Source organism: Rhinatrema bivittatum, chromosome 4 (genome assembly GCF_901001135.1).
Source record: "Rhinatrema bivittatum chromosome 4, aRhiBiv1.1, whole genome shotgun sequence".
In the NCBI taxonomy this organism is placed as follows: domain Eukaryota; kingdom Metazoa; phylum Chordata; class Amphibia; order Gymnophiona; family Rhinatrematidae; genus Rhinatrema; species Rhinatrema bivittatum.
Window position 1 is genome coordinate 190303016 of NC_042618.1, and position 17224 is coordinate 190320239.

General features: G+C 47.5%; 1 protein-coding gene across 1 annotated transcript in view; it reads left to right on the plus strand.

Annotated features, from left to right (window-relative positions):
- The window catches only part of LOC115090396 (inter-alpha-trypsin inhibitor heavy chain H4-like), a 236158-nt gene that overhangs the window by 157984 nt on the left and 60950 nt on the right, over positions 1-17224 (plus strand). Inside the window, exon 19 of the mRNA XM_029599426.1 lies at positions 7160-7210. Within this exon, the coding sequence (XP_029455286.1) occupies positions 7160-7210 (51 nt within the window). The remainder of the gene's footprint in view (positions 1-7159; positions 7211-17224) is intronic.

Below are 17224 nucleotides of genomic sequence, written 5' to 3' on the forward strand. Positions count from 1 at the left end.
GCTTGTTTCATCCTTTACCAGAGCCTTCGGAACCATGGACCCATTTGGCGACCAACTTCGTAGTTGATCTGCCATTATCCAGTGGCAACACAGTCATATTTATATTGTACACTTGTATATAATTACCTCCTCTATCTCTCTTTATTTCTTACAACCCCAGTTCATTAGCCCCTGTTAATTGTAACTGCATCTCTTCATCACGTTTATTTATGTTTTTGGTTGTATTCTTCGCACCCCTGTTTTTTGTAAACCGACATGATGTGAACGATTTCATGAATGCCGGTATAAAAAAACCTTAAATAAATAAATAAATAAATAAATATGGGTGGTCGTCGACCGGTTTAGTAAAATGGCACACTTTGTGCCACTTCCAGGATTGCCGACCGCACCACAGCTGGCCCAGCTGTTCGTCCAGCACATCTTCAGACTACATGGCCTACCAAGAAGTATCCTTTCAGATCGAGGGACTCAATTTACTGCTAAGCTTTGGAGGGCCCTCTGCCAGAAGTTCGACGTCACCTTAGACTATACGTCTGCTTACCACCCACAGACCAATGGTCTTGCGGAGAGAACGAACCAAACTTTAAAGCAGTTCCTCTGTATTTACATCAACGAGAAACGGGATGACTGGGCAAGTCTGCTACCATGGGCAGAGTTTGCACTCAATTCTCATCTTTCCACGGCTACCGGATCCTCGCCATTTCAGATAGTGTATGGGAAGCAGTCACGCTCGCCGCTGCCAGTTCCCATTTCAGTTACATCCCCGGTAGCCCAACTCTCTGCAGACGAGTTACACCGCCTCTGGATCTCCACACGGTGCACACTGATCAAAGCCAGTCAGGCGGCAAAAAGGTATGACGATCAGCGAAGAAGACCATACCCGCCTCTCAGGCTGGGCCAAAAGGTATGGCTGAACACACAGTTCATCCGCCTGAAGCTGCCATCAGTGCGACTGGCCCCGCGATTTATTGGGCCGTTTCCCATCATTCGACAGGTTGGTGACGTTTCATATCAGCTTCGTCTTCCGCCTTCCATCAAGATACACAACATGTTCCATGTTTCCCTCTTGAAGCCTCTGATGTTATCATGGCCTTCCAGCATGCCTCCGACTCCCCAACCTATAGCCTCTGAAGATGACCTCACCTATCAAGTCTGAGAAGTCTTGGATGTGAGAAAGCATAGGAAGAAATGGGAGTACCTGTTAGCGTGGGAGGGGTTCGGCCCAGAAGAAAACACCTGGGAGCTGTTGGCAAACATCTTAGACCGGGGCTTGCTTGAGCAATTTCACAGAGACCATCTGTCTAAGCCCAGGCCTCCGGGGAGGCGCCCTAAAGAGGGGGGTACTGTTGTGTTCCACAGCCGTGGAAGGCCACGACTGCGGCCCCCTACTTTACCCGTGACGGCGACCCACCACGGGAGCTCCGGGGGAAGTCCCTGATCCTGTGCCCGTCACTCCGGCACGGGTCCCAGAGATGGTCGCCGGGTGGGGAGCCGTCCCTGCTCCTCCCTCGCGGCGTCCAGCAGTGTTTCCTCCGCGGAGGAAATCCAAGATGGCCGCGCCGCTTCATTAGATTTAAAGGGACCTGATCCCTTTAACTACCCACAGCTGTTCCCTATGAGCCAGAGCAGAGGAAGTATAAAAGGAGGCTTCCTCTGGTCATTTTTTGACTTGGCAACGTCCTTCGTAGTCAGGTCTGCTTGCTTCGGTGAGTTCTTGTACTTCGGATCCTTGTTCCTGGTTCCTATCTCGTCTTGGTGTTCCTGGTTCCTGACTTTGGATTGGCTAGCGGTGATTCCTGTTGTGTGACTTCGGATTGGCTAGCGGCGATCCCTTGGTGTGTGATCTCGGACTGGTAAGCGATGACCCTCTGGCACTTGACCTTGGACTTCTTCTGGACCACCGTCTCCAAGGGCCCACCTAAGTTCCAGCAGCCCGGGTCCCTACGGGCTCCTCCCGGGGGGACCACGGGCTTCCAGGGGTGAAGCTCCAGTTAGCCCTTGCACCAAACTCTCGACTCCTTGACTTCTCAAATGTCCATCTAAATCCCAGCGGTCCGGGTCCCTATGGGCTCCTCCTGGGGGGACCACGGACTTCCAGTGGCGAAGACACAGTTCCGCTCCTCAACATCACGACTCTTTGTCTGCCTCCACGGTCGCCTCGTCTCCAGTGCCGAGAGTCAGCTGGCTGCATCTTCTGTCCTGCCTCGCCACCCGACGGAACAACCTACGGATTCACTTCCAAAGGTACACCATCCTCCTGTCGGCCCAAGGGTTCACAACCTGAGCATAACAGTCTTGTTGCTTGGCAACAAGGATTCTGCCGGTACTGGCTGCAGCTTTTTGACTCTGCTTGTCAGGATCTTCAGTTAGGATTTTTTCTTGTTCTTGTTCCACTCCAGTTTAGATTTTTAGCTTTAGTTACAGCTCAGGGTCTTCAGCTTGTTTTTTGGGTTCTGACGCTGGCCTGTTTTTGTTTCTTCACACTTGCTGCTTGTCTCGACCAAGGTTAGTCACATTCTTCCATCTTCCTCTCATTGATCTCCTAAGTCCCAGCGGTCCGGGATCTCACAGGCCCCTCCTGTAGGGTCCTTGGGCTTCCAGGGTGAAGACATCTCTTCAGTTCTTTCTGATCGCCTAAGTCCCAGCGGTCCGGGACCTCAAGGGCTCCTCCTGGGGTTTCTTGAACTTCCAGGTTGAAGACGTCTCTTCAGTTCCCTTGATTGCCTAAGTCCCAGTGGTCCAGGATGTCAAGGGCTCCTCCCGGGGGGGGGGGGGGGGGGTCCTCGGACTTCCAGGGTGAAGTCTTCAGTTCTACATTCAACTTGGCACCGCCTCCCGGCCTACGTCTCTTCAGCGGAGTGTACTTCTTCTCACACCATCTCACTCCGTTAGGCCGGCCCAAGGGTCCACCACTACGCTCGCAACAGTTTACCAAGCCATGGACCCGGTGGAAATTTCTGGTCTACAGGCCATCCCTGGAATGGCTCAATGTTTACAGCAACAGCAACGTTGCCTGGATGTACTTGTGGCTACTGCGGATCATCTGGCCAATCGATTGGATGCCATGCCTCCTGAAGCTCCTCAGGTTCCTCTACCCGCTCCGGTGGTGAGTGTCAGTATGCCTACTCAGCTGCCTGCGTCTTCTTGCTACTCCGGAGAGGCCAAGACTTGTCGGGGTTTCTTGAATCAATGTTACATCAGGTTTTCTCTTCTACCTAATCAGTTCCCCACAGACTCTGTGAAGATAGCCTATATCAAGTCTTTGCTTGATGGGAAAACATTGACTTGGGCCTCACCCATGTGGGAACGAAATGATCCTCTGCTGAACAATTTGTCACAGTTCGTGGCTAATTTTAAATTGGCTTTTGATGAACCTGCACGTTTATCTACCGCTACTTCGGAGCTGTTACAATTAAGACAAGGGTCTCGCTCCTTAGCGGATTATGCCATTGAATTTCATACTCTCACTCTTGAAGATGGGTGGCGAGAGTATAGTCTTCATGGTGTATTCCTTGAAGGTTTGTCAGCACGACTCAAGGATGAACTAGCAGCCCGCGACATTCCAGATGATATCAATGGGCTCATAGATTTGGCTGGGCGAATTGATCGCCGGTTGCAACAGAGAGCTAAGGAGAGTCGTCCGTTTCGACGCCCCGTGCCGCTAGCTCCCGTGTTCTCTAGACCCATGACTTCAGTGTCCAATCAAGGAACAACACGCTCTGAAGTCTCCACAGAAGAGCCTATGCAGTTGAGGTGCACTCCACTGTCTGCAGAGGAGAGATGACGCCGCCGAACCTTTGGTCTATGTCTCTACTGCGGTACTAAGGGTCACTTTTTAGCCCAATGTAAAGAACGTCCGGAAACACCCAAGCCTAGGAGGTCGAGGGGACCTGCTCCTAGGCTGTGTCAACTCTGCTCCTCAATGTACAGTACCTATTACTTTGGAATATCCTGGTGGTTCGTTTGAGACTCTTGCCTTCATTGACTTCGGGGCAGGTGGGAATTTTATCCTGGCAGATCTTGTTCAACAACTACGAATTCCCATTCTCACATGTAAGTCTCCTTTACGTATTACATCTATTCAAGGAACACTTCTCCAAGGGAGTATTTCCGCCTCTCACTCTTCATGCTCCTGTTATTCACTGGGACTCTTTACAGATTGCAAAGTGGAGTCCCTTCTGTTTTACTAATTGCCTTAAGGTTCCAAGTGCACCTAACATATGTCCATTGCCCCTCCAGTGCCCTATGCCGATTTTGCAGATGCATTTTCTAAGAAAAAGATGGAGATTTTCCCGCAACATCAACCATTTGATTGTGCCATAGAACTATTACGTGGAACCACGCCACCTCCTGGAAGGGTGTATCCACTATCTCTGCCTGAAACGCGAGCTATGTCAGAATGCATTGCTGAAAACTTAGCCAGAGGATTCATTAGACCCTCTAAGACACCCGCTGGGGCTGGTTTCTTCTTTGTGGGGAAAAAGGATGGGTCTCTGAGGCCATGCATCGATTATAGAGGCCTTAATGCTATCACTAAAAGGGATCGTTACCCCCTTCCTTTGATTCCTGAACTCCTAGACAGATTGCAAGGAGCCAAGATTTTCACCAAGTTGGACTTGTGAGGTGCTTATAATTTGGTCCGAATTCGCCCCGGTGACGAGTGGAAGACAGCCTTTAACACCAGGGATGGACATTATGAATACCTCATCATGCCGTTTTGGACTATGCAATGCTCCAGCTGTCTTCCAGCATCTGATGAATGAGGTTCTTTGTGAATTATTACATTCATCAGTTATCGTATATTTGGATGACGTGTTAATTTACTCCAAGGATCTGGAGTCGCATCGCCAGCTTGTAAGTCAAGTTTTGCAGATCCTTAGAGATAATCATCTATATGCAAAACTGGAGAAATGAATGTTTGAACAAGAAACTCTCCCTTTTCTGGGTTATATTGTGTCAGCAACTGGATTTCAGATGGACCCAGAGAAAGTGTCTGCTATTAGAGATTGGCCCCGCCCTAGAGGATTAAAAGCTTTTCAGCGTTTTCTCGGTTTTGCAAATTTTTACAGACATTTCATTCCATATTACTCTCTCTTAGTAGCACCACTCACTGCTCTCACAAGGGGCTGATGCCGTGGAATGGCCAGAGGTGGCCTGCCTTGCCTTCGAAGATCTCAAAAAAGCCTTTCTGTGGGATATCTTCTTATGTCACCCAGACCCTCTTTGCACGTTTGTAGTGGAGGTGGACACCTCCAATATAGCTGTGAACATAAGAACATAAGAAAATGCCATACTGGGTCAGACCAAGGGTCCATCAAGGCCAGCATCCTGTTTCCAACAGTGGCCAATCCAGGCCAAAAGAACCTGGCAAGTACCCAAACACTAAGTCTATTCCATGTTACCATTGCTAATGTCAGTGGCTATTCTCTAAGTGAACTTAATAGCAGGTAATGGACTTCTCCTCCAAGAACTTATCCAATCCTTTTTTAAACACAGCTATACTAACTGCACTAACCACATCCTCTGGTAACAAATTCCAGAGTTTAATTGTGCATTGAGTAAAAACGAACTTTCTCTGATTATAAAAGTTTTTTTATTGGCTTGTAAAGCTATATTGACAAATTGGATAACATCGGCTGGACCTTCTATAATATATTGGCGTTCTATAATAAATCTATTAACCATGGAAACTCTGACCAATAGCACTCTGCCAATCAGAACCAGAAGAGCAATAAATGCAATTTGGCTCCCTTTTATACTAACATTACCACATGACTCAAAAAGTCTTTTTCTTAATCGAATAGATATCTAATAGATGATCTTTAATATACTTTAATAAGGTCTGGATAAGATCTTTAATGTACTTCAATAAGGACTGAATAAATTTAAGAACCCCATTGGTGCAGGGAGGGAGGGAGGGAGGAATGGAATGGAGGGGTGGTTTTGGGAGGAGGGATAAAAGTTAAATGGACTACGAATAGAAAAAAGAACATAAGAGTTTTACAAAAAATATGCTGTATGTAATCAGATATATACTTTGTAATGTTCATTATTTTATGCTTTTTAAAAAATAAAAACAGATTTACCATAAATATCATTCAGTCATCTAAACAGAAACCACCTTTCTTCTCACCGTGTGTCTATTGGATGCAGAGACAGTGTTAATTAGAAATGCTGTATACCAAGGATAGAGGAAGGGCTGACATTGCAAAAAGCAGGGTATAAGAACTATTCTTCATCCCCGCACATCTTGAATCCTTGGAATCAGAAAGTAAAACTCTCTGAGGGGGGAGGGAGACTGAGACACAGCGAATGAAGTTGGAAAGAAAGGGTCCATCTCTTCTTTATTTTCCTATGTGCCCCTGGGAGCAAGTAAAAGGATGTGACCCGCCCCAGGGAGAGACAAAAATCTTCTCACAAAAAAAACAAAACAAAACAGAAATACTACTTCGGTAGTAAGTCACTGCTGTCCCTCTTTATGCTGCAGGATGGGAAACACAGAACTTCTCTTCTCTGACATCCTTCAGACAGAAGAAAAAAATCTTCCCAGAGTCAGGAACAGAGACACAATCCAAATATAATTCTCCAAAACAACTGCTTACACAAAACTGAGACAACCTCTTCCTGACTGGTTGGGTACTGAACAGGGATGTTCTCTTCCCTTCTCCGATGTATCTGACCATGGGGCCTAGATAGGAAGGCTGAAGAACTCCACAAAACTTAACACTCCTCCTTCCTCAAAATCCAGCTAAAAATGGCAGATTACTCTCTAACCCTCCTGCAGTTATGCAGGTGGGAAGCAGCACTCTCCTTATCCTCAGAGGAGATGCTGGTTAGAAATGGTTTGCTCCCTCCTTACTCCCTACACAAAGCCTGAACTAGAAACATCCAGTGGAAGCCCCAGGATGGGATTCTTTGTATACAGTTTACGTCATTAAAATATTCAGCCCAACCTTATTTGGGTGAATATCTGGACAAAATTGTCTGGTTAACTTTGCCTGCATACGACTGGGCTTAGTATCAAATCCTGACTTATTGTAAGGTGGCATGGTTCTGTTTTGCAGTGCAGGGTACATAGTATTGCCACATTGGAAATACAGTACTGGATAGTACATCAGAAGCTTCTACCATCTTAACATTGCTGTCTTCTTTTCTGCAGTTGTTTCAGGGTCATCTGGTTCTACCATACGACGTCTGACTAAACTTGCAAGTAAGTTATACAGCACTTACCTGCTTCACTACACTTTCTAAAATGCAGAATTTGCCAGATAAATTATGCACTCCTAAATGGTAGCTCTACCCTTTGATATCAATGACTAATGATGGTTTAATATAATGAAAATAATCTACTGATCCTAGCTACAAATCACTAATAGAATGAGACAAACTGGCAGCGTAAACACAGCTAGAAATCAAAGAAAAAAGATCAGCATAACTCAGCCACATGAGTATCGAGTGAACATCGTCCACAGTTTCTCTGCTGACCTTTATTTCATTATTTGTCTCCAGTCCCCTGGAGGTTGTACTTATAGTTCCTGAAGAACAGACAGACATATAGGTCAGGTATAGGTCTAATTATTCACTTCCATTTTATATCAGATAACCAGTCAGGTTGGATCTTGGGAACCAATAGTTTCATTCCTGGACCTAGGTTCAATAAAGAATGCTGACGAGTAGGCCCAGTGTCCAGGGCAGGGCAGGTCCAGGTCACCAGCCAGAAAGTAAAATACAGAGTCAAAACAGAGAATCAAAGTTCAGTGGCAAGAAGCTGGGAAGCATTCATATTGCTGAGAACATTTTCTTTTTCCCAGTAACCCCCTAATCACGGTTCATGCAACTATTCTGGTTCCTCTGGGGAGTAGTTTTGGAGGATATATTTGGGCTAGTTCCCCTGTGACTTTGGACCTTTTTCTGTGTCCTCATGTTAGCCCACCAGCCAGGGAATCTGCATCCTGACCTGAATAATCCCTGGTTCAAACCCTACAGCAATCAGAACTCACAGTCTGTAAGTTACAGTGTAGTCTGCAATATGTGGCAACGCTCACACAGTGTCAGTTATAAATTCTACTGCCAAATCATTGTTTATGAAATGCATGAAGTTATCCTCTTAAAAGTCCCTGAGACCCTTAGGGCAGCCATGTTTGGAACTGTGCTACCGGTTACCTTAGTCTGAATGCAATCAGATTGGTTTATGCTGTATACATTAACATTTCTAACATTATGAGCACAGCAAGGATACCCAGTGGATCCAGTATATACGAGGTCATTAGTGGCATCAGCTCCCAGAAGAAGAGAGCAATTGCAGGGTCATTGTAAAGAAAAAAAAATCAAAACTAATGACTCAGCAGCAAGATTTGTAATTGATCTAGGATGGATATTGCCAACAAAGGACTCAGCTTTCTTTTATTAGTTGCTGTGACTGATGTTTCTTGAGCTATTGCAGAGCACTAGTTGTAAAAGGGAATTATTTAGAAATGACTGCTACTCCCCAACCCTTCATCAATACTCACCTGCCACACCATCGAAACAAAAAGTGAAACTGTAGCTTATGGAGGTGCTGGCAGGACAGGAGGAGGTAGATGAGATTGAAAAGCAATGAGCTCAACTAAAAAGAGCTGTAGAGGAGATCTGAGATGGCTGATTGACTGCACACTGAGAGGATGTGGCAGCCAGCACTCTCCCTTTCCATATTGTTTACTGAACCTTTCTTTACAAAGATGTCCAAAATGAAAAGAAATATTCCCTGTCTTTTTGTGGAGAGCCACCCTGAGAGGCAAATTTTAAATTCTGAGAAGTGTAATTTTGGTAGTTTTTACTCTCTGACTTTATGCCAGTTTTCAAAGGGAAAAAGTTCCCTTTGAGGAGAGGAGAGACAGGGGAGATATGATAGAGACATTCTCATATCTGAAAGTATTAAGGATGCACAGGAGGTTAAGTCTTTTTAACTGGAAGGGATGTTCAAGAACAAGGGATCAAGATATAAGAAGCAACATCAGGAAATATTTTTTTCCCACAAAGGGAGGTATATGTATGGAATGCCCTCCCCTTTTAGGTGGTAGAAAGTAAAACAATAGGGCCGGATTTTCAAAAGTTTATGCACACGGGCCTATTTTTAAAAGGCCCGGCGATGCACGTAAAGCCCCGGGACTTGTGTAAGTCCCGGGGCTTTACAAAAGGGGCGGGGCGTGGGCGGTCTGGGGGTAGGGTGGGGGCAGGGTCAGCAGCTCCTGGCACAGCAACCATTTGCCGCTGTGCCGAGGATCATGCGCCGGTAGTCGGCCGGCACGTGCAACTTACTTCAGCCCCAGGGCTGAAGTAAGTTTTGAAAGACAAAAAAGCAGAAAAACAAGGTAGGGGGGAAAGGGCGGGGGAGGTAGGGGAAGGGAAGGGAAGGTGGGGTGGGAGTGTAGGGAACAGGAGAAGGCAGCACGGCTTGGAGCGGGGTAGATGCTTGCAAGGTGCACAATTGTGCACTCCCTTGTACGCGCCGACCCTGGATTTTATAACATGCGCGTGCATGTTATAAAATCGAGCGTACATGTGTGCGTGCCGGGTAGCGCACGCACATCTACCCGCATGCGCTGCTTTTAAAATCTACCCCATAATGAATAAAAGGGGATGGGATTGGCCCAGGGGCTTAGGAATGGGCTTTTGTTATCAAACAAAATGAAAACACCAATGAAAGCAACTGTTTTGTTTTGTGTCATTTCAATAAAAAGGAATTGCTAACAAAATTTATTTTTCTTTTTCTTTTGATTTTGGTTTTTAGTACATGCTATGTGCAAATAGCAAGTACTACATGTATTTAGTGTGCAGTATTTGCATATAATACACACTAAATAAAAATATAATGAAACCAAAAAATGAAGTAAAACAAAAAAACAGTACCCTTCAAAGTCTGAAGTAAAAGCTATCTAGTTAAGGGGTATATTTTAAAAGATGTGCCGATTTTATAACATGCGCATGCTATAAAATCAGGTTGCCGCGTGCGTATTTGCAGGTGGCGCACGCAGGGGGGTGAATTTTTGCAAATAACGTGCAGCGATGCAATTGGGTCTTCCCCTGTTCCCTCCCAGACCTCTCCAATTAAGGAGCGGACTGGGGGTAACTTCCCTAACCCCCTGCCTAACCTTCTTTCCCCTTGCCCTCTCCTCCCTGACCCCTATACTAACTCTAAGTAGGTTTTTTTTTGTTTGTTTCATAACATAACTGCTCCTTTGGAGCAGAAGTAAGTTACTCATGTTGGCCGACTGCTGGCATGCGCTGTCCCGGCCGCTCTGTCATGCTTCACCCCACCCCGCCCAGACCCCATATTAGTGTTTACGTGCAAGGCCGGGCCCTTTAGAAAATGCGCGCGGCACTCGCAAGGCCCTGCCGCGTGCGTAAACACTGAAATTTACATTTGCCAGGCTTTTAAAATCGGGGCTTTAATTCCTCCAGGAACACCGACAACTGGACTAGAACAAATTTCTCCGAGACTTTTGCTAATGCCAGTAAATTTGAAATGGGATGATAGTTGTCAAATCATCTGAGGGGAGGCTTCTATTTGTTTGCAGCAGCCTCACCGTTGCTTTTTTAAAAAGATTGTAGACTGCACCTTCCATTAGTGATTTAGTCACTACAGGCTTGATTTTAAAAAGCATTATCATGCTTAAAGGATTTTAAAAGCTGCCCCTGATATGTGCATACCTGCTGCTTCGTGCATAAATTAAAATTTTAAAAAGGGGGTGGGGTGTAGGCATGGTCTGGGTGGGGCATGGGCGTTCCTGGGTTCAAATTTAAAATTTGTGCTTAAATATTGGCGCGGACCAGGGTCCCCTGATGCATAATTTTACTTCTGCTATGGATGATGTGTAAAACAAAAACTTCTAGGGTATGGTCCATGTCCAGTCCGACCTCTGCACCAAACTCTCCCTCCCGTACCACTCCGGACTCGGTGCAACCCACTTCTTCAGGAGGTTCATGTGGTAGATTTGAGTTTTCTTTCGTTTATCTGGCTGAGCTATTTTGTAGTCCATGGGCCCTGTTTTCTCCAAAACTTCATATGTTCCTTGCCAATGGGCTATCGGCTTGCATTCCGAAGATGGGAGGAGAACAGGGACACAGTCCCCCGGGTGGAATACTCATTCGACCATGGGACAATTGTAAGCTCAGGCTTGGGAGTTCTGAGTCTTTTTCAGACATAGGCGGGCCACCTCCGCAGCCTTTTTTAGATGATCCTGCGCTCTGAGCACATAGTCAACAAGATTCTTCCTGGGGTTCACTTCATCATCCCAGGTCTCATGAGCCATGTCTAAGATTCCTCTCAATCTCCTTCCATATAGTAACTCAAAAGGGGACAACCCGATTGAGCTCTGTGGTACCTCACAGATTTGGAATCGTCTTCATCCACAAATTTCCTCAACATTTGTTTAAGTGTCTGATTGAAGTACTCGACAAGGCCATCGGTCTGTGGGTGATACACTGAGGTCCACAGAGTTTTTACCTTGAGGAAGGTGCAGAGTTTTTCATTACCTTGGAGATGAAAGGGGTATCTTGATTTGTCAGGATCTCTTTGAGCAGTCCAAGTTGTGAAAATAAATCTCCATTAGGGCAGTCGCCATAGTGGGGATTTTCATATTCCGTAGTAGCACTGCCTCTGGATATCTTGTGGCATAGACCAGTATGATAAGAATGTATTTATTTTCTGGAATTGATCTCTCTAGTGACCCCAAAGATGCATGCCCACTTTTTCAAAAGGAATCACAATTATGGGCATAGGTATGAGAGGTGCCGCCTGTACTCTGGCAGGCTTTGTGAGTTGGCAGGTAAGGCAGGACCAGCAATACAATTGGATGTGAATATATGTAGGTACATCAATAGAATTGTGCCAGTATATTTTCCTGTTCTTTTCCTCCCCCAGATCACCCCCCCCCCCCCAGAAGGTGGCTATGTGCTAACTGCATGACCTTCTGATGATAGGGTTTGGGGACCAGGATTTGTTCTATCACTTCCCCTTCCATACTTCTCTTTGTGAGTCGGTAAAGTAAAGCTCCTTTCATCACAAAATAGGGAAGGACAGGATCAGTAAGCTGTGCTCCAGAGACTATCTTTCTGTCCACCCTTTGTATATGCTCCTGGGCCCACTTAAAAGATTCATCCTCCACTGGGCCCACCAAAACTCTCCGGGTCACCCTCATTTTCCTATTCAAAATGGGCCAGATAAGATATTTTGGGTAGGTGGTTGTTCTTCCTCCAACTCCTCCCCGGCTGGAGCTTCACCAATACCAGTCCTCGTTCCCCACAGGTTGAGCCCTTGGGTAGCGGGGCTGGTTGGACTTAGGAGGTCCTCCTTCAAAGGTCTTCTCTGGGACGATGAGGAGGTCAGCCAGGGGCCAGCAGCGGTAGTAGGAATAGGTGGTCTGATCTGGACGAGGCGGAGACCTGGGTGACAATGAGTACAAGAGGCAGGCAGAGGGTGCTTGAGTAAGAACAAGTTGAAGCCTGAATGGCCAAGTTCAAAATAGAGACAAGAGGAGTGTCATAGAGCAGGCTGAAGTCAGGGCAGGTGGCAGGCAAGGAAGAGTAGCAGGGCAAGCGTAGGTCAATACCAGAAGTCAGCAGTAGGATGGTCAAGCAAGGCAAAGGTCAAACCAGGAGATGGGCAGAATCATAGTCAGGCGAAGTAGAGGTCAAAACCAGGAGACAAGCAGTAGCGTGGTCAGACGAAGCAGTGGTCAATGCCAGGAGACAAGCAGAAGCATGGTCAGACGAAGCAGTGGTCAATGCCAGGAGACAAGCAGAAGTGTAGTCAGATGAAACAGTGGTCAATTCCAGGAGACAAGCAGTAGCGTGGTCAGACGAAGCAGTAGTCAATGCCAGGAAGTCAGTCAGTAGGAATAAGCAAGGTAGACATGGAACACAGGAGCAGGAACGGGTACCAGGAACAAGAACAGGAACACAGACGAATCAGGAACCAGGATCACAGAGGAGATGCAGGAACAAGCAACTCAGGACGCGACCAGTGTGGCGACCTGTTGCCAAGGCAAGGAAGCACTGACTGGCCCAGCTTTATATATCAGGACCCAGTGACATCATCATCCTGGGCCATGGGTGAGCTTCCCGCTGCAGCCCCTTTAAAAGTACAGTTGATGACCGCGTGCGCGCCTAGGGAGGAGCGCGGTGCGAGATGGCGGCATCTCCCCTCAGAGCAGTGACATCCACAGTGGAGCTGGGAGTATGAGGAGTGGCCCGGGGTCAGAGGCGGTGGCCACCGGCCGCAAGAGCAGCATAACCAAGCACTGGAGCTGGCAGATGGAGGTAAGGGGGCCTGGCTGCGGGCCTTCCGCGGCCGGCACATGCAACAGTACCTCCCCATATGCCCCCCTCTTGGAGGTCTGGGTTTGTTCAGATGGGCACGATGAAATTGTAGAAGGAGGCTTTTGTCCAAGATGTTGTGACTGGCTCCCAAGAGTTTTCTTCTGGGCCGTAACCCTCCCATGAGAGGAGGTACTCCCACAGACGGCCCCTACGGCGGACGTCAAGGACTTCTCAGACCTTGTAGGTAGTATCGGACTTAGCGACCAGATGAGATTGTTCGGGTGCCTTACGGGAAGGCCATGAGAGAATCACCAGTTTCAACAAGGACATATGAACGTGTTGTGGATGCCAAGGGTTGGTGGCAACCGGAGCTGATAAGTGACAGGTCCAATATGACGGGTGACCGGAAAAGGTCCAATGAATCTTGGTGCAAATTTTTAGGAAGGTACTTTGAGGCGAATGTATCACGTACTCAGCCAGACCTTCTGCCCAGGTTGAAATTCAGGAGCAGGGCATCGATGGGCATCCGTGGACTTCTTAGCCCGAGCCACTGCCTGATGCAAATGGAAGTTTGTCTGATTCCACAGGGCTTTAAGGGTATCAGCAGTGGTCTGAGCGGCTGGCGAGGGCACAATCAGTGGGATAGGTAACGGAGGCCATGGCTGCCTACCATAAACAATGGAGAATGGCATACCCCAGTAGCAGCGGTGATGTGGGAGTTGTGGGAAAACTCTGCCCATGGGAGAAGTTCTGCCCAGTTGTCCTGCCGATCACTGATGTAGGCGCGTAGGAAGGCTTTCAAGGAATGGTTCATGCGTTCGACTTGACAGTTGGCCTCCGGGTGATAAGCTGTGGTGAGGCTGATGTTAATGCCGAACTTACTGCACAGGGAGCGCCAGTAACAGGCGACAAACTGGGGACCTCTGTCCGAAGCTATATCCTTGGGTAGGCCATGTAGATGGAACACGTTAAGAAAAAAGAGACGTGCTAGTTCTGGAGCTGAAGGTAGGCCAGGCAGTGGAACAAAATAGGCCATTTTGGAGAACTTATCAATGATGACCCAAATGACCATGTTTCTTTTTGATGGAGGCAAATCCACAACGAAATCCATGGAGAGGTGCATCGACAGCTCCTCCAGAACAGGAAGTGGAGAAAGCCCCAGGGTTGACCAACTGGGGCCTTCTGCTGGGCACATGTGTTGCAGGAATCGACGTAGGCTCTGGTTTCCGTGATCATGGTGGGCCACCAGAAAAAGCGCTGGAGAAGAGCAAGAGTTTGTGCCCATCCTGGGTGGCTAGCGAACTTTGAATCATGTGCCCAACGGAGTACTCTCTCATGCAGCCGGCGGGGTACAACGGTTTTCCTGGATGGTACTGGAATGGTTGCTGATAAACAGATCTATGATGTGGCTAGGCTCTTCAGGAACATCTTCGGGTTCAAAGAAGCAAGACAGGGCATTCGCCTGGAGGTTCTTTTCTGCAGGGTGATACCGGAGTTCGAAGTTGAACTGGAAAAGAATAATGCCCAGTGAGCCTGGTGAGCATTAAGGCACTGTTGCGTCTGTGGCTGCTATACGCCCTCACTCCACCCTCTCTATCTCTGTAGCGACTCCCTCCGGGTCTGATGAATGGTTTGCTGCCGCGGCATCTCCATGCTGCTTCGCTCTGGAGTCCCCGGACCAGCTCGATGCTGCGGATCCACCATGTTCCTGATGACGTACGGCGTGCGCGCACTCCGAAGTTTGTACCAGCAAGGGCGCGAACCTCAGGGGCATCCCCCTGTACTGACGTCATCCGCTTCCAACATATAAGGTCTTCACTTTCGCTTACGATTTGAGTTATTTATTTATTTAACATTTTTTATATACCGAGGTTCTGGTAACAATGTTATCAATCACTTCAAGGATACAGACACGGACTCGGATATGAATATGGATTCGTCCAAGCTCTTCTGCTTCCTCGGACTTACCAGGGGTACCCGCTCCTCGGGGGCCTCGCTCTCTTTTCTCTATTTCAGATTGCAGATAGGAACCGGTACTCGCTCCTCGAGGGCCCATGTTCCTGAATACTCTGAAGATTCTCTACTGCCTAGAAGCTATCGCAGATACAGACATTCATGAGTTACCACCGCTCTCTCAGAGCTTTCCCTGGAACCAGGTACTCGCTCCTCGAGGGCCTAACTCTTTCCAGCTACTGAGCCTCCTTAAGAACATATGTGAGATTGTCATCTACTACTGGCTATGTATACAGCATACTCTGTCTACTTACTATCTATAGTCTTTTTACAGCTCAGCAACCCTGGGATCGCAGTTCCAGTATCTGAGGGACTTCAGCCCTGTTGGGCATATCAGCTCACTACTGCCACCTCTGGTGGTTCTACTAACCTGTCTAATAAAAGAACTATCTGTGTCTGTCTCCATACCCAAGCCTAGCCAGTGGTCTCTCTCAGGATATCCTCGTGGGGGCGCTGCCATCTGCCATCGGCCCAAGGATTCACCTATTTACATTCCTTTCCAGCTGAGTACCCTCTCAAACACTCCGCTGGTACAGGTTGCCAACTCAGTAGTCTATATCAAAACAAGATTGCTAGTTCCGCCTACGGAGCATATCAGATTGCTAAACTCCTCCCTCCACGGGAGCCAGATACTAACAGATTGCTATCTCCGCACAGTGACTCATAACAGATTGCTAACTCCTCCCACTACAGGAGTATCCAGCAGCAGATTACAACAGATTGCTAATTCCTCCCCACTAGTGGAGCAAAACCTAACAGAACTTAACAGGCACTGGGCATGACTCAGGTGTTCTAGGTTCTTGTGGTCACTGAAAATTTTGAACCTGTGTTGAGCGCCCTCTAGCCAAGGGTGCCATTCCTCTGAGGCAAGCTTGACTGCAAGAAACTCCCGGTCGCCGATACTGTAATTCTGTTCTTCAGGGGAGAACTTGCGAGAAGAAGGAAGATGGAGTTAAAGTTCCCGATGTTGAGTGCTGGCTCAGGACCGCCCCAGCCCCTATAGCAGAGGCGTCTACTTTAACAATGAAGGGATGGTTTGGGTCCGGGTGTCGTAAACAAGGTCCAGGTAGGAAGGCATCTTTGAGGCATTGAAATGCAGCATGGGCCTCAGGGACAAATTCCGGGTGTCTCGGCCCTTGCAGGTCATAGCCGTGAGGGGAGTTGCCAGAGTCGAGTAATTAGCAATGAAATGGGGGTAATAATTTGTAAATCCTAGGACACGTTTTAGAGCCTGTAGGCCCACTGGCTGGTGCCAAACTTGTATTTAAGTTTCTCTGGGTGCATAGAAAACCCTTATTGTGAAATGATATATCCTAGGAAGGGTAGACTGGATTGCTCGAAGAGACATTTGTCCAACTTGGCAAAGAGATGGTTCTCACAAAGACATTGGAGGACCATGGGAACATCAGCATGGTGGGTGGCTAAGTCCTTGGAAAAGATAAGGAAGTCGTCAAAGTATGCGACAATTTTGACATACAGGAGGTCCCGGAAAATCTCATTAATCAATCGCTGAAATACAGCAGGGGCATTACAGAGGCCGAAAGGCATTACCAGGTATTCGTAATGCCCATCCCTGGTATTAAAAGCCGTTTTCCAGATGTCCTCAGGGCGTATGCACACCAGGTTATAGGCTCCTCGTAAGTCTAGTTTAGTAAAGATGGAAGCCCCTTGAAGGCGATCGCACAACTCGGAAATCAGAGGCAGATGATATTTGTCTTTATGAGTTATGGTGTTCAGGCCGCAGTAGTCAATACACGGCCTCAAGGACCCGCCCTTCTTCGTGACAAAGAAAAAACCCGCTCCAGCGGGAGAAGTCGAAGGTCAAGGTTTTCTCGGATATAATCCATCATGGCATGTGTCTCAGGCTGTGACAGTGAGTAGGTCCGGCCTCAAGAAGGAGTAGTACCAGGTA